The following is a 23,119-nucleotide window of genomic DNA, read 5'->3' on the forward strand; positions in this document are numbered from 1 at the left end:
GTGCATATTTTTAAGTGACTAGTAACATTATAAGCCATCACAAACATGCAGTAATTACATTTTTACACATCTCTTATCATTAAAGTTAAATCAGTGACTATATCCATAGTTCCATATTTAAACTTGTAGATTGTATTTTTGCCGACCAACATTAACTCATTGATGCATTTAACCTTATATCAGAAAGGTGATATCCATCTTGTATGGGTGTATGTTTGACATTTGTACATTCAAAAAAGAAATGCCCAATATATTCTACACAATCCCAGACAGTACATATATTATTTGTTACTATTCCTTGTTTGCAAAGACTAGCCCTTCTTTGATATATATTATGTAAAATCTTCCATTCTAATGACAGCAATTTTTTTGGCAATTCGAAAAAATTCTAAACGTCTTCAAATATATTACTCGCACATAAAAAGGCCAAACTACATAACATTGCATGGGCCTATATGCACTTTATATGTTTGTGCACCATTGCAATGAATGTGCATTATTGTATGTACATGTAAGTCTACTGTTTATAATCGTAATATAATGAAGTCTAACTTCGGTTAGCGTGGGCCCAACGGGTGCCATTTTCATAGCATGACGTCAACCATTAAAGGCATATTTCATCCTTTTTCTACCTCGCTATAGCTTGATACCCCTTGCTACGCTAAAAATTAAAACACATGTTTAGGAGAATTTCATATGCTGTAATGTAGGCAAAATGTATATTGACATTTCTCCATTTAGGCTGGAGGACGCTGGCAGATGAATCTTTTCTTTTTGAAGCAAGCATCGTCGTCCCACATGGGGTATCCAGACCCTGAGGAGAGCCAGCTGGATGACTTGGGAGGTTAATCCATGGGAGGAGTTATGTAAGAAAAAAGTGTCCAAAGTCAGCCAATCGAGTTTTAGACTGATTCAGATCAGGCATTTATCTTAACATGCTGGGACGGAGGGGGGTGGGGGGCTTTTGACGCCTGCCCCCTGCAACTCAGCAATTACTTAAAAGAGATCTTAAGAGATCCCTGTGGAATACAGTTGTGCTAACCCCGTCCGCAAGGGACGACGGCTGATGCTGATCACAGGGCCGCCAAATTTTCAGAGGATGCTGTTTTAGTAAAAATTGAATCATAACAACAACTTTTTGTGTCATTTCGACGTCATTTATGCGATTTCTCGGGCTAAAACCTTCAAATTTGGTTTTCTTGTAAACCTCAGGGGAATACAACTAACCTTTGAAAATTGTCTATGATAGAATATTAAGGCCTAATAAGACTTATGTAGTCCCTGGCAACAACACTAGTGTCACATTGACGTTATATTATGACACCATGAATATTCTAGCTGTCCGCCATCTTGGATCGTCACAATCTTGATTTCTTTTTAATTACAGTTTCAAGATACAGCCTGAAAACACAACGCAAATGGACTGAAGATATTCTAATGCATGTTTTATATTACAGAATACGGAGTTGCGATGAAACTGGTTATCTTGCCACCTTTGATTTTGAGCAATGCTGACATCGAGTTAGCATAAATCATGAATGTATCATTCTAAAATTTACATTTAAGTATATATAATGTTTTAATGTTAGAAAGTGCGTATTATTAAACTTAAAAGTTTTAATGTTTAAATAAAAATTACAAATTTTTCCAAAAACTGACTGTGATTAACCGTTGGCGTGGCAACGCCAAAATCTATTAACATATCTCTTTAATATGAAATTGTTGCTAGATATATACATTGTAGGGAAGTCACCAAATTTGAGTAGCGAAAGCCGTTAAGACGCCATTCGATATAAAACTTCTGATCTCTAAATTGAAAAAAAGTTAAAAAATTCTGCACGGAACAAAGGACCAAGAAAATCATCTAAATACACACAAATGGCCCTCAGAGCAGCTAGCTGAATACTGCATTCAAACAGACATGAATCAGTAAAAAATTTTTAACAAAATAAAAAGAAAGAGACAAATTACCTGTAGCATCCAGATCTAAAACGCCAACATCATTAATTGCATTTGCTCAGATTACTGACCTTTGCCCAGTACTGTCCACACGACCACCCGCCTGGCTCGCCTGGATTCCATCCCTATTTGAAGAGCAAGAGAGTTTTAAAATGTCAAAGAGGCAACCGTATTTGCGTACGGAGTTATTGGAGTAGATATAAAAAATTTAAAAGGAGATAAGCTGAACTGTTGCATGCATTGTAATACCTTAGTTACCTTTGGGTACCCGGGTGCATTTTGTTTTCATTTTAAAACGCATAGAGATCACTGGTTACATGTATAAGTGTCACTTAAAAGTGTACGATGGAGAGGCATTCAAAAAGCCTTATGATATTAGAGGGAAGAAATATCCTCTATTAGTGATAAACACGTTGTACCAACATACCTTGTACCCGTTGTTGCCGACCTTCGACCCGTCTATCCAATACCAGGTTCCCTCTTTCTCCTCCATACCGATCCAGTGTTCCTTGTTACCTCCTTCTGTTTTGACCAGATCTCTCAGAGCGACGTCCAGTACTTCAGTTTTCGGCATGGCCAGTGTGGCTCCTTCCTTCCTGCATGCCTCCTTTGCCCCATCATGGGATTTCCCGAACAACCAGTTCCCCCAAGGCGCGGTAACGAGGCTGATGCAGGTCCCGGCGAGTAGTTTGTAGCCGTTTTTGCAGCGGGGACCTGAAAAGAACAACGGAAAGCAATGTGAAATTGATATCTATTATTTTAGCTTAGCCCTTCATACCACACGGAGTAAACGGTTTTTAAACCAAGAATCAGCCAAACGTCACTGGTCATTCTGGGAGGGATTCTGAACCAGTCAGAATGGCCCCGAGGAAGGTTACAGACGGTCACCGAAACGTCGGCTACATATGAGACTTGGCTGTGTAAAAAAAGTCTCTTTACTCAGTAGTAAGGTACTGATGTAATTGTTGAATCTGATCTATTTCAAAATTTACACAGGCGTGTTAAAGGCTTTTTCTAGAAGCTACTAACTTTACACATTCCTTCGTTATTTTTCGCGTACTTCTTCCTTCTGTAGAAAGTACATGTGGTTTATATTTAATGTATTGTTTGTACTAACAATCCTTAAAGGTTATATAATATATATGTCTAACCGTTTGTGGTGTTGAATGAGTCGCCGTGTACGGGTGGTGGACGTGGAAATGTCCGATCTTTCTCAGTAGTTAGAGGTGCAGTCTCCAGGATCAACTGTGGAGAAAACTAAACAAATACTGAATCTAAAGTTTCTACTAATTCAAGAGTTCAATGCATGTGTGATTTTTCATACATACATAAAGAAAAGATGGAACAAAGAGTAACGATGGTAATAATGATAAAGGAAAAAGCATAACAAAATCGAACAATACATTCATTCATCCTACGGAAAACTATTGAATTTTTTCAAGCTACATTATTTGTTTTGATATCCTCTCATCTGTTTCTTATTTATTTTATTGCCAGTAAGGTTTGCTTTTGTGTGAATAGGTTGCTGTAGGGCAGTTTTATGTGTCCTAGTAAGTACCAATTGAAAAAAGAAAAAAGAAGCCATGAAAAAGAAGGAATTTAGTGACATTGATGTTAGACTTACGTCAGTTGAAGTGCCTGTTTTGTCGGTTGAGATCACTCCTGGCAGCGAAGTTATCTGGTCTGGCTGTGTGTCTGCCATCTGTGTCAGTTCAGTTGTGTTGTCCGGTAGGGTAGTCACCCGCCAGGCCTGTGCAGGAGTCATTTTCGACAGTGCCGGTGACACCATGTGACTTTTCAGCATAGGTTTGTCTGGTGGGTCAGCGTTCTATAAAAATATGACCAAATTGTTAAACAATAAAAGCTATAATACTGTTAAAACATTGATCGTTCAAAAAACTCTGATGTAAAAGGTCAATATAGCTATTATAGTTTTTTTAACGATCAGTGTTGTAACTGTATTATGTGTCTTTAAGATAACAGACTGATGTACAATTTTCAAGGTGTTTTAATATGTGCTTGAAATAAATTTAAATACGTGAATATAATAAACCTGATAAAGTTTACTTGTAATACTATATATACAGATCATACCATCATTCAAAAGCTAAAAATCATCATCAAATGAACAAGGCATGGGGTGCTGCCATTATTACAATGTAAGTACTGAGTACAATGTGAGTACTATGACTTTTGATATTGCTGCAGAAAAGACACCTTACAAAGCACATTAGATCTAAGATAAGAAGCTGGTCCCATAATGAATACCTTGTTTTCCATGGAGGTGAGATACATAGAGACACAAACTCCTGCTCCCAACAGGGCGACTACTGGTATAGCGATGGCGATAACACGGAGAAGGCTGGGGCGCTGACACTTGTAGCTCTTTAGGCGCCCCCAAATGTTTTCAGTACTGGTGGTGCATCCTGTGTGTAGCCAATAACTGATGTTTGTTATCAGACATATCTCTATTTCTTATGGTCATGTGCAGCTCTTTTTTTCTCTTATTTAAAAGAAGGACACTGGTATAAATTCAGGGCCGGGAGGCTCTAGTTGGTTGTAATTATTTAAATAGGCAATTATAATTAGTAAAGCAAATTTGCTTTGATGTAGAACCTTTAGGTCAACTTAGATAACTATCTGATGAAGATAATATTGAGGACATGAAATTATGATATTTTGTGCTTTTCAAGGAAGCGGCTAGCAGGCTATTTCGCTAGTATTTGTGTAGATTGTTCATAGATATGATATAAAACAAATGCAAATGTGTATCAGTATGCAAAAGAAAATATGGCTATCATATATCAGTTCTGTACATTTTTTTACCATTGTATGTTCTTGCCTGTGACACCATTAGAATTTAAACAAGTCCAACATAAGTTACCTTCTTTTTCGTCTGCTTTTCGTAGTGCACCGGGCACATACCCCACGTTTCTACACAAACCTGCCATATTATTGAAGAAAAGCTCACATTATAATAGATTTTCATAATTATAACTTTTCCGTAGTCTTAAGTAGATGTCTATCTCTCACTATTTCATTGCCAGGTATGTGTAAAGCTTAACTTTTAATTCGAGTTCCGGCAAATTGAATGACATTCATACCTTTTTAGAATTAGAATATTCAAAGAGACGAATAATAAAGAAACATGGTCAATACTCAATCTCCACTTCCGAATAGGATCAATTCAATTGTATATGATATACAGCCATGAAAATGTAACCAATAGGTTAAACGAAAAGTTGCACGGTAAAATACACGTTTTCTAGGGGTTTTAATAGATGCAAAATTGACATGGAAAGATCACATCGATCTTATTAGTAAAAAATATCCAAGAACATTGGTATTATACGGAAAGTAGGAAATCTTTTAACTCCTAAAACATTTATTACTCTCTATTATAGTCTTATCTATCCTTACTTAAGTTATTGTAATATTGTATGGGCAAGTACGTACACTACATCACTTAAACCGCTCTTTCTGCTTCAGAAACGATACATCAGAATAGCGTCTAAAGTTTCATTTACTTTTCCTACTGCACCGTTGTTTAACGGATGGCATTCATACCTTTTTAGAATTAGAATATTCAAAGAGACGAATAATAAAGAAACATGTTCAATACTCAATCTCCACTTCCGAATAGAATCAATTCAATTGTATATGATATACAGCCATGAAAATGTAACCAATAGGTTAAAAGAAAAGTTGCACAGTAAAATAATACAAACAGCAGAACGTACCTCCGTCCTTTTTTTGTTGTGGGGGACCAGGGTCGTGAATTGCGTTACCGAGTGGATCAGCGATGTTGTTACCAGCAGGCACAGGAGGCGTACCGGCACTCGTCTGATCTCCAGTCTGTGGTTCATTCAGGATTTCATCTTGTTCTACAACTTCATAGTTGTGATCGATAGCAGGTACTAGGTAGCTCCACTTCGTTCTCCATATCTGCGGTGCAAATTTCCAACATCAGTTTTTTTCATACAGAACACATTTTCTTGACAAGATAAATGTCAAATAATCTGAGAAAACGGGGTTCAAGAAAACAAGAATATTTAGACCAGTATCTCTATGTTAAAAAAAAAAGTTAAATTTTTTCTTCAAACGTTAAGCGCTGCTTAAAATTTTGGTCAAATATGCACTTTGATTTAGATGGTTTGATAAATTATTAACACAAATACCTATCAAAACTACAATGACAATGACAATTTAACAATATTAAATTATATTTTGCTAATACATTACAGATTCCCTCTGGGCTATATACGTAAATGGGAGAATTATACGTTCCAAAACGCAATAATAAAAGATTATAACCTACCTTTGTTGACATCTTCGTTTGAAGGGGACGTCATCTTGTTACGAACTCCACTTTCGTTGCTATATAGATGCTCTTCAGTCATCTTCTGAGCAATTTAAGGGGCAGAATAATGGAAATCTTGGAAGTTTATTTAATGATAAATTCTGACAATAGTCACTGTACCGCCGCCCGGGAAACAGTAGCTGGAATGTTATGACTTTTAGGCGGAGCCGACTTTCAACGACTTGCCTAGACTAATCAGGTACGTATACTTAGATGCTACATTCATTTAGTTAGGGCAGAGTTCATGATACAGGATGACTCACTTCAAGATATTCTTATCTTAAGTTCGAAAAGCAATCTTGCTTTCAGTGATGAGTCTGCACTCCGGGGTAGGTATCACATGATGTTTTTATGCAGTAAATTAATATCTAGTGCAGAAAACAAGATTGCTTTCAGCGATGAGTCTGGACTGCAGATAGACGTCGCCCACGGAAGAGGTTGATAATACATGTAGGTTGTGACTTTAAAAAAAAAAAAAATTAACTTAGTAGAATGTATTTTTCTTGTTTCTTTTTACATAAAAAGTAGCACTGTGAACCTGGAAGCTTTAGATTGTATCATGGTATGGGATACAGTTGATTCAATTTCCCACATTCAAAAGAGACCAGGAAATTGACCTCTAAAATGCAGTTTAGTTTTGGGTGCCTTTTAGAAGCAATGTACTTTCTCACTATTAGACATTCTTGTATGGTAAAAAGACCCGTATGGTAATTTCTTTGTGTTTGCGCATATGTACTAGTAATTTTATGTTAACGAGGCCAATAGAATTTGCATTTAGATTGTAATTTGTACATACTAGCACACTTACTATAATTCAAACAAAATTTTCGACAACTTCTATGACCTTCTTTTATATAATGATTATTGCCTTCGCCAAGATCATGCTTTCCATAGCTTACGTGTGTGTTTGTGTGTGTGTGTGTGTGTGTTTGTTTGTGTGTGTGTGTGTATGTGTGTGTGTGTGCATCCAAATATTACCTACTGGAAGAAAAGAAATTGTCAAGAAAAACTTGCGTGCTTCGAGCTAGTTTTATTGTCTGCCTACCACCAATTATATTTCAGGAGAACAGCCTTTGCTTTGCCCTTTTGATAATACCTTCATTAAGTAGTGTATATTTCGTCTACGTCACTGTAGATGTTATTTTCCATAGTGTTTCGGCATTTTAGAGGTTTCTATTGACTTGACTAGAACCAATTAAAATACTTTCCTGACCTACATTATTAAAGAATCAAACAAATACCTTCCCCCAATTTTTCAATATTAAGTACACAAAAACAAAACTACTCTTCTCTTAGCATGAAAAATACACACATTACAGAAAAAGTCGGATCTTTTGTCTTCCACTGCCTCAGATAAAGAAGTCTAACACAATTAAGAATTAAGATTCATCTATAAGACTATTCACATGTTATATTTGTATTTGTCTCATTCTTAGTCCTTTTCCTGAATCTGAATTTTATGCTAAAATTTTAGTTGTAAAATTTGGATTCTGTTGTTAGCCCTCGGACATGAATTTTCAATAAATTTATCATTATTTGTTAGGTGGTTGTCGAAATGGCAATAATAGAATATTTTATTCTCACAGTATTATATTCTTCCCTTCTGTAGATAAAAAAGTATATATGACAATTCTTAAAATTCTCAGAACACATTTCCAAGTCCCAGTACAGCAGTGTGAACTACATCACCTATTTGAAAGGTTTTCGTTGGCAAATGTTGAGTCGAGTAGTGTTGTTTGTTTGACTTTGATTATTCACTTCATTGTAACATATTTAACCAGGGCTTGAAATATTTTTTCAGGTATGTGCAAAGTTGCACATCGGCAAAAATTTAAGGTGCAATTTGAAAAAAAAATTATGTGCAAAATTATCTTTATGTCGGTAAAGGTTAGACATCCAGGTAAAAGATATGCCAAAAAAACAGATACTCAAGCAACTGCATGGATATGATTATCGATTTTGCAAACGGCCAAACCTTTATGGCAGCATCCACTACCTTTCAGTGACACTTAGAGACTGCAGGAGAATGGCAGGTTTTAAGTTGTTAGTAAAAACTATTGATCGACATGCAAATAAGTCAAGAAACTTTTTTTTGGAAATCGAAAAGTCAAGACAAGGATTATACAAATTAGTCAACAAGCTACTGTTGTTTCACAGCACAATTAGTGTTGTCTGTCCTTGGGTCTGGGAGTGTCAAATCCCAAGTTATTTTTGCTTCTTGGCCTACAATGCCCCTCCCTCTCCTGCTCTAGGTGCAAAATTGCACATTCAATATATTTTTAAGTGCAAATCTTGAAAATCATGTGCATTTTGCGCATTGTACATGGGTATTTCGAGCCCTGTAGTTACATGAATTAACTGTTTAGTCCCCCTAACATACATTGTAGTTTCCAAAATGGCCCGGTATATACAGAATAAAGCATGTTATGGAATAAAAATTGTTGTCGAATATGTTTTGTTTCAGATTCTTCTTGCTTGACAAGACTTTCTAGATAACTTTTTGTAGGAGTGTGACTGCATACAAATAATGAAGATGTAAACAAGATCACTACACAATAATAAACCATTGTAGGCTCTGGCTGAACTTTTTATCAAATTTTTTGCTTTTTTGCACATACATGCAGCTAGCTTTTCATTTTAGCATTAGGGGACATATGATGAAAACAGAGAGTTAGAAGGAAAACTAACCTCTTATTCTGTCCATATCAAATCCATTTTTTATTCATCAAAACATAAAAACATAACAAGGACAGTGTGACGCTGGACTCAAGTTTACAACTTATATTAACAGCGCCACACAACAAAAAAGTACAATTAACATTTAAATACACAAAGTTGACATATCTGTGCGCCGTAGTCCCACCACCCCGAGACATTAACAATGTTAATGCTAACAAAGTTATTTGAAAAATAAGATTACGTGGTAAACTCCTACACATCCAGGATCGGTGTAATATAGCCAGCTGCCGCCGCGCCGCGTGCCTGCGAAGCTGGTGTGTTACGCCGAAAGGCGGTTATACCGGCTATACAGATACAGATACATCCGCCACTCAGAGCTAGGAGGAGAATTTAGGCCCATTAACACATACATAGTATTTGGACTTCTATATCTAATTGAAACAGTCAAGCAGAGCTAGAAGCGCTTGGTATCTCCAATGTAAATCTGAGTGAGTAGCATCCATTTCAGCGGCAACATTAAGTACATATAACACATGTATACATATAACACATTCTATGTAGGAAGACATTAAATGAATTTATTGATATGTTCTTGGTATCGATGAAAGGCCTCTTGTACACACTGTGATTGAAAAACACTCTTAGACTGACCTGCATATACCCGGTACATGGACCAGTGCAGGTTAGGTGCAGGTAGACATCAGAAATACCTGCACAGCTCCAATTTTACCTGCACTAACCTGCATATACCCAGTACATGGACCAGTGCAGGATAGGTGCAGGTAGACATCAGAAATACATGTACCTGCACAGCTCCAATTTTACCTGCACTAACCTGCACATACCCAGTACATGGACCAGTGGAGGTTAGGTACAGATAGACATCAGAAATAGCTGCACAATTCCAATTTTACCTGCACTTACCTGCATATACCCGGTACATGGACCAGTGCAGGTTAGGTGCAGGTAGACATCAGAAATACCTGCACAGCTCCAATTATACCTGCACTAACCTGCATATACCTAGTACATGGCCCAGTGCAGGTTAGGTGCAGGTAGACATCAGAAACACCTGCACAGTTCCAATTTTACCTGCACTAACCTGCATATTCGCAGTTCATGGCCCAGTGCATGTAGATATCAGAAATACCGGTCGGGAACAGCTCCAATTTTACCTGCACTAACCTGCATATACCTAGTACATGGACCAGTGCAGGTTAGGTGCCGGAAGACATTGATCAGAAATACCTACACAGTTCCAGTTCTACCTGCTTTTACCTGCATATACCCAGTACATGGCCCTGAGTGCAGGTAGACTTCAGGAATAACTGCACATCTCCACTTTTACTGTACATGTACTACATGTATATCATGCAGGTGGTATTGTTAGCACTAGCTCTGAAATAAACTCTCGTTCTCCTCCTGCATTTTCCAAAAGAGTCACAATGAACAGAGGAGAGAACAATCCGATGCCCCATGCAGAGGAGCCGACAAGCCCAGGACAAAATGAAGATAATCCCCACTCGGATCAGAATGTGCTGCACACAGAAAACGCAGCAGAGCCAACAAGAATGTCAACATGTGATCAAAACTCTCCCAGTAGTCAAGGACTGTATGTAGCTGTCGACGAATCTAAACGTACAAGCACAAATGAGCATTATTACATAGCAGGTAATAACGATATCCCCACCCCAGAGGTCGCTGATGTATATTCTGTATCTGATACGATCCATGCTGAAAACTCTGCCATGTACACAGACTCAGGGGAAAATGCAGATAATGGTGACACTACTGGAAACAGTGAAGAAGAAACGCGAGTCAAGCAAGCAGGCAGTACGGTGACCATGAATTTCAACTCCAACAGAAAGGCTAACAAATCTCAGCCTGACACCACCGTACATGTACACAAGCTTTGCAATCCTCAAATAAACCCAGCAGATCTTCATCAAAATCCAATGTACAGATCAAACCACAAACATGCCAATAAACTTCATGGTAAACCTTACGCTACTAGATACATTGACGAAGAACCCAAAGCAGACAGTACAGTGACTGACGATGGTGACATCAAACCTTACGCTGTTAGATACAGTGACGAAGAACCCGAAGCAGACAGTACAGTGACTGATGATGGTGACATTGAACCTTATGCTGTTACAAACATGATCGAAAATGAAGCCTATCTTGAAACAACAACCGTTCACCAACAGGCTTCAGATGACTCCAGTCGTGACACCACCGAACATGTACATAAGCTTCGTAATCCTCCAAATGTAAAGGAACTTCATACAAATCCAATGTACGTACCAAACCTCCAACAGGCCAACAAACTTTGTGGTAAGATGACATTTCAATTTTTCATGACACTCTAGAATTAAAAAAAATATCTTGGTCTAGCTTATTGTTTAGGCCACAGGAAGTAAATTCTATGGATGACATCCTCCGCAGACACCAAACCCAATGCAATAGGGGAAAAAAAAACACGGCAGGCAAAAAAAACAAGATGCTTTCACTTTCACATTTTGAGGACATAAGCCTTCTTTAACAAGAATTAAGGTGACAAAACTGGATAGCACAACCAAACAGGTCTTTAATTCTTGTATTCAACAGTATTACCTGTCCTCGTACATGTGTAAGGACCTCAATTATAATAAGAAATTCCAGCAAAATTGCTAGCTGTACCATCATAGGTCTAAGCTACTTTACTGGGTTGGTTTGGATGTGATAGAACATGTCGCCATTCAACAGTGTCAACATTTAACAGCCAGCAGATTATTATTGGAATGAGCAGAGCACTTTGGACTAATGCCTCTGGCTGTTTACAGCTTAGAGGTACATATCCAATCTTTTGTCAAAAACTTCTCTGTTACATAGCGGATCATAATGACCCCCAGTGGGGGTCTTCACGCTTCGTTAAAAGTTGAAAAATCTCAATATTTTAGACAAAATCTTGAGATCTTATGAGACAATCTTTAGATTTTTCATGACAATCTCCAGATATTTCAGAAAATCTTGAGATGAAAACACAAGGTCTCAAGATCTTTCCAAGTGTTTTCAAAGCATCTTGAGATTTTTCCATAGCATCTCGAGATGCGTTAAAAATATTTCTTTGAGATTTTTCAATTTTTTAACGAAGCGTGAAGACCCCCACTGGGGTTCATTATGATCCGCTATGCAACAGAGAAGTTTTTGACAAAAGATTGGATATGTACCTCTAAGCTGTAAATAGTCAGAGGCATTAGTCCAAAGTGCTCTGCTCATTCCAATAATAATCTGCTCGCTGTTATTTGCGATCAACCGCGAACCATTGTGCCTCAAATTTGCTGGATCCCTGATGCTCTCTGAACCGATACGCATTTACAACATATCTGCCCATTTTCAGGATGTTAGCCACTGTCGGAGGGCAAAAAAAAAATTCTTTTTTTTTCTTCAAAATCAGGCCAAAATTATCGCACGCACTGATGTGATCCATAGAAATTACTTACCGCGAACTTAATATTTTGTTGTAAATGTTGTGAGTCTTAATCTGTAAAGTGACATAATCTGTAATAATCTGTCTAATCCTACAGTATTTCGGGAGCAATTTTTTATGTGCCGAGGGCTCAAAAATGTTTATACATATTTTAATAACACATAGCACCTTGTTTAAAAATCACATTAGATTTGGAATCTGCGGAAGATGTCATCCATAAAATTTACTTGCTGTGGCCTTATTTAGAGCATTATGTGTTTTGCTGTATGTTAGTTATTATATTGTTTTATATGAAAAAAATTCCTATGATAGAAATGATTATGTTTGTTAATTGTTCACAGGGCTCGAAATACTGGGTGCATGTGCACCTTAGTGCTCCCAAATATGCAGCTGAGCACCCAATCCTTTTCTATGCGTGCGACAGTGCTCCCAAATATTTCCATAGGTTTAGTAGTAGTGGTAGGCATCCTTCCATCTCAAAAGATGATGGTAGCACTCTAGGTCTGGTGTTGTGGCCGTGAGCAGCGTTTAGTGTGGCTAATCAGCCCTATCATGGCAGTCCTGACCACAGTTGGGACACAGGAAAGATGAGCTATTTTGAGCACAGAGTTTCTCTTTCCGCTTCTGGCGCTTTGTTGCCAACTGCATGTGATGTTTCACCTGTCCTCTCGCTTGGCCAACCTTGACCGCGAGACGCCATTCACTGCGGTCTGCCGCAAGCTGCTCCCAGCTGGCAGGGTTAATGTCGGTGCACTTCATGTCACGTTTGCAAACGTCCCTGAAGCGTAGTGCTGGGCGGCCTACAGGGCGTCTTCCTGTGACAAGTTCTCCATACAGGATGTCCTTTGGGATACGCCCATCCTACATTCTGTATACATGACCCAGCCATCGTAAGCGGCGTTGGCAGAGGAGGAGATGTAATGTAAGCTCAGAGAGCCAGAACGCTCCAGGACAGTGGTGTTAGCTATAGGTACCCTGTCTCTCCAGGTGATTCCAAGAATGCGCATCAAGCAGAAGCTTTCAAGTCGGTTTTCCTGCCTGGCATAGGTCGTCCAAGACTCACTGCCATACAGTAGCGTGCTTAGAACACATGCGCGGTAGACTTGGAGTTTTCTGATTAGGGTCAGAAGGTTGTTATCCCAAACTCTCTTAGCAAATTTGGTCATCACACCTGCAGCTCTGGCTATCCGTCTGTCTACTTCCTTGTCAAGAGACAGGTTTTGAGTGACAGTTGATCCGAGATAAGTGAAGTGATCTGTCACCTTAAGAACTTCAATCACCTCAATCAGCAAGCAGCAAGTCTCTGATGAGGACTGTGCGGACCTTGGTCTTGGCTCTCAGTCGGGCCAGATTAAACAATTTCCCATCACTGCGAGTGTGTAGATGGACACCTTGTGTGGAGTGACCAAATGCAAAGTTAAGCAACAGAGAGAAGAAGATTCCGAATAAGGTCGGAGCAGCACGTCGGCAGAACGTACTGCGCCTGCGCAGAACCCTGTATTTTCACGGTTTTCGATGGATTTTTGGTCAACGTTGCATCAGAATTTTGCCTGTTGCAGAGGATATCTTTTCCAACATAACATTTGGAAACTACAGACGGGATGTTAACCTTATATGCGCAAGTACAACCTTATATGAGACGTTCTACCGAAGTGCTATGCACAATACATAACAGGTGCAGTGCGTTCTGCCGACGTGCTGGTCGGAGCGAGGACACGCCACTCCGGATTTCGAAGACTCCAGTCTCTTCGTCGTAGCTGACAACACCCTTCATCTCCTTGTGAAAGGAGGTGATGATGCTAAGCAACTGTGGAGGGCACCCAATCTTCTTCAGCAGTTGAAACAGACCTTTTCTGCTCACAAGGTCAAAAGCCTTGGTCATATCGATAAAGGCGATGTACAACGGCTTCTGCTGCTCGCGGCACTTCTCTTGCAGCTGGCGTACAGAGAAGATCATGTCTGTTGTAGATCTCTCTGCACGAAATCCGCACTGGGATTCGGGGTAAACCCTGTTGGCCAGTACTTGCAGCCGAGAGAGAACCACTTTGGCAAAGACCTTCCCCATGATGCTGAGAAGGGAGATGCCTCTGTAGCTGTTGCAATCACTACGATCCCCTTTGTTCTTGCACAGGGTGATGATCATAGAGTTGCGCATTGATTGGGGAACTTTGCCCTCCTTCCAGCAAAGAAATGGTAAGTCGTGTAGTGGTTTTAATAGAACAGGTTTGCCACACTTAATGACTTCCGCTGGGATATTATCTTCCCCTGGTGTTTTCCAGCTTAGCATAGAGTCTATTGCTTTGCTCAACTCTTCCATTGTGGGTTCAGCATCCAGCTCTGCAATGACAGGCAGATCGTCAATGCTAAATGTCAAGCGCGTCTTGAGAGACAGCACTTTGTTGTGAGTAAAGTTCCAGGTAGTGTTCCACCCAGCGTGACATTTGCTTTTCTTTGTCAATGATGGTCTCCCCTGTCTTTGCTTTAAGCGGTGCACACTTTTTGATTGATTTGCCAGTTGCTTGTTTGATACCCTCATACATTTTCCTCATGTTGCAGATATCAGATGCAACCTGTATACGCTCTGATAACTGGACCCAGTAGTTGTTGGCACAGCAGCGTGAGGTTTGTTGAGCTTAATGTCTGGCAGCTTTTAGTGCCTGTAGGTTTTGGCTGCTGGGGTTTTGCTTGTAGCTGAGAAGTGCTACACGTTTCTTTTCTATGATAGGTTCGAGCACAGAAATGTGTGCTTCAAACCAGTCTGTGTTGTTATGTTCCTTCTTCCCATAGATCTTGACAGCCGTACTATGGATGGTATTGCAGAGTGATTCCCACATCTGCTCCGCACACTGCATTTGATCAGTGTTTTTTAGTGATCCCTCAAGCTGTTCTAGGAACTTCTGTTTTTTGTCTGTTAAAGTGGTTTTGCTGATATTGATTCTTGTCTGACCTTTCTTTTTCAGGCGGTGTAACTTCTTGGGCCTTATCTTTATTGTTGAGATAATGAGAGAATGGTCAGAGTCACAGTCTGCGGTGTGATACGCCCTCGTGTTGCAAACACTGTTTAAAGAGGAGTGTCGTGTGATGACTAGGTCCAGCTGGCGCAAGTGGTTGGATCTGGGGTGTCTCCAGGATCCTTTGTGGACGATTTTGTTGAAAAAAAAAAGGTGTTTGTTATGCTAAGTTTGTGGTATACCGGTAGCAGCAAAGCTCGAGGAGCCTTTGCCCATTTTCATTCATCTTCCCTATTCCATGGTGGGCCAACACATTTTGCCAGGATTCATTGTCTGCACCTATCCTAGCGTTAAGGTCCCCCAGAATGAAGTTCTAATGTGGGGATTTCCTTGACAACGCTGTCCAGTTGCTCGTAGAACTGGTCCTTGTTTTCAGACGTGGCCTGCACTGCTCAAAAATCGGAATATCCGGACGTTTCCGGACCTGTACATGTCCCGTGAAACTTGGCGTGCCCGGGTGTGTCCGGGTGTGTGCAGGAAATGTCGGCCACGGCGTGTGCGGGTCTGTGATTCCTCCGGACACGCCCGGACACCTGGTAATTAGTCGTGTGTACGGGAATATACGGGCCTGCACACGTCACACGTCGCAAGTACTGCCAAACAATAAGGGGTCACCATACATGTAGATCGTTTCGCAAATGCGTAAGTTGAGAGGTGCACATGTGTTTTCAAAGCCGGTAAGAAGAACGGGCAAAATGCTGGTTAGAAAACAATATTATTTTCACTCCCGAAATCTACCTAAACATAAGTTCGTTCCATGAACCGAATTACTACCTAAAAACGTTGTAGGTAACAGGCAACGCAACACAAAGACAAGACATCTAGATTGGATGGTAGAGGAAATCAGCGTTACATTAAAAGTTGGTGAATAGAATAAATGTTGTTTGGGGGCCGATGTCTGCTATAAACTCGCCCTCGCCAGAGTCTGGTTGACTTTTGGGCGACGCCAGGCTTATATAAACTCTGCTAAAGAATCTAGAAGGATATATAAAGCTTGGTATGAACAAGGATTTTATATGAACATGGAGCTTCAACTAGGTTATGATATAACGTCCTTGGTATGAATGGGGTCTAAGTGTATCCCTGTATATATTTGTAACTATAACCCTTGCTATGAACAATGAGTAGATTTCTTTGTGTGGTCCATCGTCTCCCCGCATATATTAACGCCTCATTATACCGGCACCATATTGAATCTACAGTGGGCAAAAACAACAACACAATTACTGATCAGAAGTTTACCAAACTAGTCTATTGGGAACCTTCGACCTTGACATATTTCACCTTTGGAAACATGGTCGTTTTCTTTGGTAATGAGAGGGACCGCTCTGGTGTTTTTTCAAATATCAGCCCACTTTAGTGTAAAAATAATTTTTTGGAAGAGGCAAAAGATGCATAGTTTACTTGTACATTATTGTTGTAAGATGTGTATTGTGGTGTCATGGTCAGAGACGAGACGGCGCCTATGTCTTATTTACCTTGTTTGTTTGTTTTTATATAAGAGAGGTTTAACTTCCTTGGTTATATTTAATTTTTATACTTTAAGAACACGAAGTTGAAAACATTACACGGGTAAACTGCAAATTATGTGTTGATGATAACATTCCAGACTATTTTATAGCCTATGTTTTTTATTAGTGTGCGTGCAACTTTTACATAATAGACAAGCAGGACATTTCACAACTCTTTGTATATCATTATTCCTGCAGTGACCTTTAAACCAGACCAGCCAATTGCATGCATTTCTCTTTGTTTGGGGTTTGAAAAGAGGGCCAATCAACGCTCGGGTCATTATTTTTGAAATCTTTCCGTTACATGCCTGGTTGTGGAGCGTGCATTGTACAACTATCCTGTACACAAGCAACACGCTAGGAACTTAGTGAGAGCATGGAGGTAGAAAAGGGTCCATGGTGAGAGATTGTGTCATATCTCATCATCAACACAGGAATATCGGTATTGCGCCTTTCTACGTAAATTGGAGCAGTTTTCAAGACAAGAACGCCGTGGGACACTGGCAAGACGAACTGGGACAAGACTACTCTCCAAGCTGAGGTTGATTGGGAAGATTGTGAACGTCAGAGTATGCCTCGTTCTTTGGAAAGCCGGTAGCCAGGATCCTGGGAACCAGGCTGCGGGCATAGGCGAGTGATAGTCCGCGTGCAAGAGAGTATTAGACCGGACCAGAGGACCGATGTACACCCCTCCGGACTATACGATGTGTCCCGACTCAAGGCCGTGCTGTGGCACAAGATGTTCGGCCCGTGGGTCACCGCCTCAGCGAGGCTTGTTGCACAGCGCGGAATAAAGAGCTTGGGACGGCTTCTAACGACTGGTGCCCAGACGAGACTAATATCTGCTCCCGTGACTAGCTGCGTCAAGGCAAGACACAGAAGAACGAGACGTACAGTTTGTTTCAGCTGAGCTGAAAGACCGGCCGAAGTACACTGGAAATATTGGAGGCACACAAAACACAAACAAAAAGTCACAAAGCCCAAGCACCATGTACAATTAATAAAGAAAACAAAATTATGCAAAGAAGAAGGGGGATAACCGGCTATGATGCTACTTTACATTACAAAAGGCATATTGGGGGGGGGGACGTGTGCGGGTGTGTACGACCCGTACACGAGCTGATAATGAGGAAGATAATTAGGTGAAAATTACCGCTAATTTATGCATATTTCATACACAGACTCAGAGGTACGTGTCACGTATCCAGGTGTGTGCAGAGATTTACGGGTGGCGTGTGCAGACGTGTGCAGGCCTGTACATGGCCCGGACACCTGAGTGGTTCATATCCGGGCCGTGTGCGGGCCCGCACACGCCAAGTGTACGGGTCGCGCACACCTGGAAATGTCCGTATATTTGGAATTTCCGGGCGTGTGTACGGGAGTATACGACCCGGATACGTCGGTTTTCGTCTAGTGCTGTAAAGTCGGCGCGTAAACGCTCAAAAGATTGACAGGACCTTCGTGTGTGGATAGGCGTAAGGTAATGATCCTTTCTGTGCCACCTGATGGAGGTTCTATCATATGCAGCATTGTGTTTCTGATGGCAAAACCAACCCCATGTTCTCTGATTTCTTCCCTTGCTTTCCCTTGCCAGAAGAAAGTGTAGGACTCCTCCTTGAGGGACACACTGTCCGGAAGCCGTGTTTCCTGTAGGGCGGCTATGTCAATATTGAGTCTTAATAGCTCACAATCAATAACAGCAGTCTTACTAATGTCATTGATGTCCCGTAGGTCATCCGAGAGACCAGTGCGCATGGTTCGTACGTTCCAGCTTCCAATGCGAATGGCTCGAGTCATTTCCTTAGAGCCCTTCCTTCCCTTTCTCTTTTCTTTTCTTACTTGATTGTCTGGTGCGCAGTTTACAATCCACTTGTCGAGTAAAAACTCTAAGCTCCAAGCACCCAATGGAGCAGGCGGATTGTGACGGGTAAGCACCTAACTGACCGGGGGCTGACCGGTTTAGAGCGGGCGGTAGCTGACCAGTAGGATAACGAGGATCCTTCCCACTGTCGAAGGTAACCCGCGGCGTCCCGCTGTACGTCAATTTAGCAAGGACTTACAACCCGTAACTGCTACCTTCCGGTTTGTTTCTCCCCTCCGTTCAGAGAGGGGGGGGGGGCTGAAGTTGCCTCTTCAGAGTGCTAGCCTGGTTTATAATTATGTTAAATGTATAATATGTATAGTTATTATTACATCTAAGTGTGAAAAAATAAGAAAATCGTTGTTGTGGTACTTTTATTTGGAAATGAAACCTAATTAGTTTTTGCTGACATTTTACTTCTTTTTATACGGTGAACCCAAAAAAGGTTTTGTGCACCTAATTTTTGGGTTGGGTGCACCAGTGCATCTATTCCCAAAAATGAATTTCGAGCCCTGGATCATTCCTGTTATTTTTCTATGGGTCCTGTGGAATTCTTCTTTAATTACCTTCGCCAAGAAGGTTATGTTTTGAGAGGCGTTTGTGTGTGTGTCTGTCTGTCTGTGGACACGATAACTCGAGAAGGCTTCAATGGATTGCCTTCATACTTGGTAGATGGGTAGGTCTTGATGAGACCTTAAAATGATCTTCCGGTTTTGATATATCATGACCTAGACGTGCTAGGGTCACAAAATTTGTTTAATAGGTAGCTCTTGTGCTGGGGAAGAAGTGACGTAGGTTTGCCCTCCCCCATCGGCTTGCTCAGGAACTACAGGGGCGTTTCTTTAAAAATATTCAAAAGAGGATAACTCAAGAACCGGTTGACGGATCGTCATGATTTTTGGTATGTAGGTAGCTTAATTGACGCTTGACATAATTATGTGACAATTATGCAAATCTAATTTGCATAATTTAAGAGGAAATTCTATAAATCAGCTGCATTACATTATAGGACTATTTAAGCTTATGATGTATGTAATTGAGAACAAGAGAAACACAGGCAGATGTTGATTATGTAAATTAACATTTAATTTGCATAATAATTGCGAAAATGTTACAATTCCATAATGGTAACTGGCTGGAATTTCATATTGGGGTATTTGAAAGTTAAGTAAAGGTGAACATCATTAAACGTAACTTATTCAAATGAGGTCCTCATTTGCATAATTTATAAGGAAAGCATATCAATCAATAGTTTGTGCTTATAAACCTGCATTTCCCCTCTGGTCTCTCAGTCACTGACGAAAGCTAGTGGATACTAGCTGAAACGTCTGACGTTTTCAAAATCATATCCAGTTGCTTGAGTAACTGCTTTTGGCGTATCGTATTACCTGTATGTCTAACCTTCATCGATGTAAGGGCTTTCTTTGTTAAGGTAACGCTGTCTTTTGGTGGAGAATATGATCAACTGATATAATTCATGCAAATGAGGATCCTGGTTGCACAATCAGGAAATCAAGAAAAACTGCCTCTAAAAAATTTCAAAAGGTTGTTTTGCAGTGAATCGAAAATGCTTTCTCATTGGTTTGGTGGTTGTCCTGCTCCTGGTGGGAGGAATCACCTCGGGAGTCATCATAGGAGTCTATCACAACACCCCAGGCATCCAAAAGGTAAGGTCAACATCTTTGTTTGCTCAATTTTACACCTTAAGTTTAGGCCACACCAATTTGATTTGTTGGTTCTTGGATCTTTCAGAAAAAATTGAAGCGACAGGGCAAAAAAAAAAGAAAAATATGAACAGACATGCATCCTCTGATTGCCCGAAAAGCTTAGATATAGCCATGATTTCGACATAGGCCAGTTTATAATTAAAAAAATGAATTTTAACTTTTGACAAAATCAATGATTTGATAGATGGAACAACGTTAATAATTGGGAAGACTATCGGTAATTTTTTGACCAAAATATTGCATTCTGCATGTAATTCTGAATTCTGAAAGCTGTATTTTTTTCAAATCTTTTCAAATCAGAAAAAAAAATCAGGAACGATTTTTTAAAAAAGAATCATTACCGAACAACAAACCAAAGAAAATTTCAGGGCTCGAAATTCATATTTGGCAATACCCCCGAAGTTTGCAGTGCTAAAAGTAGACCAGCTATACATAGACGGTGATCTCTATAATGGACCTGAGGCGAACCGCCCATACATTACCCGCCGACAGTAACTGTCTTAGGCTACTATATTTAAGTACAATTATGATATTTCTTCTAAGTGCGCCCCCAAAGTATATGTAAAATGTATTTATGTATCCCCATATGTTTTGTATGTGCTAGATAGGACAGTAGGTCCTGTATTGATATTCTTAATCTCATGTGTTACGTTATATGTATTTGTAAATATGGCTTACCCCAGGCAAAAATATAGTGTAAAGGATCCAACACGAACTGTAACATGACATTGGAATGCGTGTCCATTAATGTAAGAGGGCTAAACGCTGATTTGAAAAGACGAAAGGTATTTAGATGGGTAGGGCTTAAAAGATTTGATATAATTTGCATGCAGGAAACCTTTTCAGTCAAAAAGTGTGAGAAAAAGTGGAATGCTGAGTGGGGAGGGAAAACATTATTTTCACACGGGTCAACGCACAGCAAAGGGGTCATGATTCTGTTCAACCCCTCACTTACTCTTGACATTAAGGATTGGTACTCAGACGCACAAGGAAGATATATAATAGCAAATATCAAATATCAGCAAGAGAATTTCTAGTTTAGTAAATGTATATGCTCCTAACAATATTCCTGGTCAACTAAAGTTTTATGAAGAATTAAGAAATTGTATTGATCAACTATGCGAAGGCGACATTCTACGTGGGGGGGGGGAGACTTAAATGTAGCACTTAAACAAGAAGACAAATTTGGTAGACTACCAGTTTCCGAAAAAAATGAGGTATTGAAAAAAATTAATTCCTTAATGCAATGTTGCATGCTGTCAGACATATGGAGGAATAATAACCCTGGAACAAAACGTTTTACATGGAGGAATGCCAACGCATCGGTTATGTGCCGTTTGGATTACTGGTTAATTCAGAATAATATAAATTTGACTACAATAGCTGATATCATAGATGCACCGGTTCCAGACCACAAGGCCATAACATTGACTTTGAAATCCATTAATTACAAAAAAAGAGGTCCAGGTTTCTGGAAATTTAATAACTCATTGTTGCAGGATAAAACATATGTAATTGAAATTTTGATTACCAAATTTGATGACAACTATAAGAATTTTCACGATAAATGTTTGAAATGGGAAATGCTAAAATTGGAAATTAGATCATTCTCTATAACGAAATAATAATTGCAAAACGAAAAGCCAAAGAAAAAAGAAATCGAGAAAAAGAGTTAGAAAAAGAAATTAATAGTAAACAAGCAAATTTCGACTCCAACCCCAATCAAAATGTGCTAGATGACTTACTTGAGCTGAAACAGCAATTAGATGAAATACGGAAAGAAAAAACAAGAGGTGCAATAATCAGAAGTAAAACTAGGTGGATAGAGGAAGGCGAAAAAAGTACAAAGTATTTTTTTAATTTGGAGAGACAGAACTACGAGAAAAAAATAATAACCGAGATATTAAAGGAGGATCTAACCATAATTAAAGACCCACAAAAAATTCTAAAAACCCAAGCAGAATATTTTCAAAATATGTATAATGCCTCAAGTGCATCCCCTGCAAATGAACAGCTATATCAGCGTTTCCTTTCATGTGACAGCATTTATAGGTTATCTGATGAAGAAAAGGAAAGTTGTGAAGGATTACTTTCCGTAGAAGAGCTCACAAATGCTTTGCATCAAATGGGAAAGAAAAAGAACAAATCACCCGGATGTGATGGATTGACTACAGAATTTTATGTTTATTTTTGGAAACTTGTGAAGACTGACTTGTTAGATGCAGCAAATACAGTTTTCAGAGAGGTGAATTACCAATTTCACAAACAAGAGGAGTGATACATCTTATCCCCCAAAAAGATAGTGATCTTAGAGAATTAGAAAACTGGCGTCCCATAACATTATTAAACAATTGACTACAAGTTGATTAGCAAATCAATTGCTAATAGACTGGAACCACTTATGTCTCTAATTATTCATCCAGATCAATCAGGTTTTATCAAAGGAAGACAGATCTCTATGAACATCCGGCATATTTCTGATGCCTTATATTTCACAAAAATTCAAAATACTCCAGGATTAGCTCTATTTATAGACTTC

The 23,119-nt window shown here is 39.6% G+C and overlaps 1 protein-coding gene across 1 annotated transcript in view; it reads right to left on the reverse strand.

The window, feature by feature from the left end:
- Positions 1-737: 737 nt before the first annotated feature.
- The window catches only part of LOC109464044, a 43,790-nt gene continuing 21,408 nt past the window's right edge, over positions 738-23,119 (reverse strand). Inside the window, exons 4-7 of the mRNA XM_019760968.1 lie at positions 5,700-5,904; positions 2,387-2,673; positions 2,031-2,084; positions 738-836 (exon numbers count right to left, since the gene is read on the reverse strand). Coding sequence (XP_019616527.1) covers positions 738-836; positions 2,031-2,084; positions 2,387-2,673; positions 5,700-5,904 — 645 coding nt within the window. The remainder of the gene's footprint in view (positions 837-2,030; positions 2,085-2,386; positions 2,674-5,699; positions 5,905-23,119) is intronic.

This window comes from Branchiostoma belcheri, unplaced genomic scaffold, assembly GCF_001625305.1.
Source record: "Branchiostoma belcheri isolate BF01 breed outbred unplaced genomic scaffold, Haploidv18h27 scaffold131, whole genome shotgun sequence".
Lineage (NCBI taxonomy): Eukaryota > Metazoa > Chordata > Leptocardii > Amphioxiformes > Branchiostomatidae > Branchiostoma > Branchiostoma belcheri.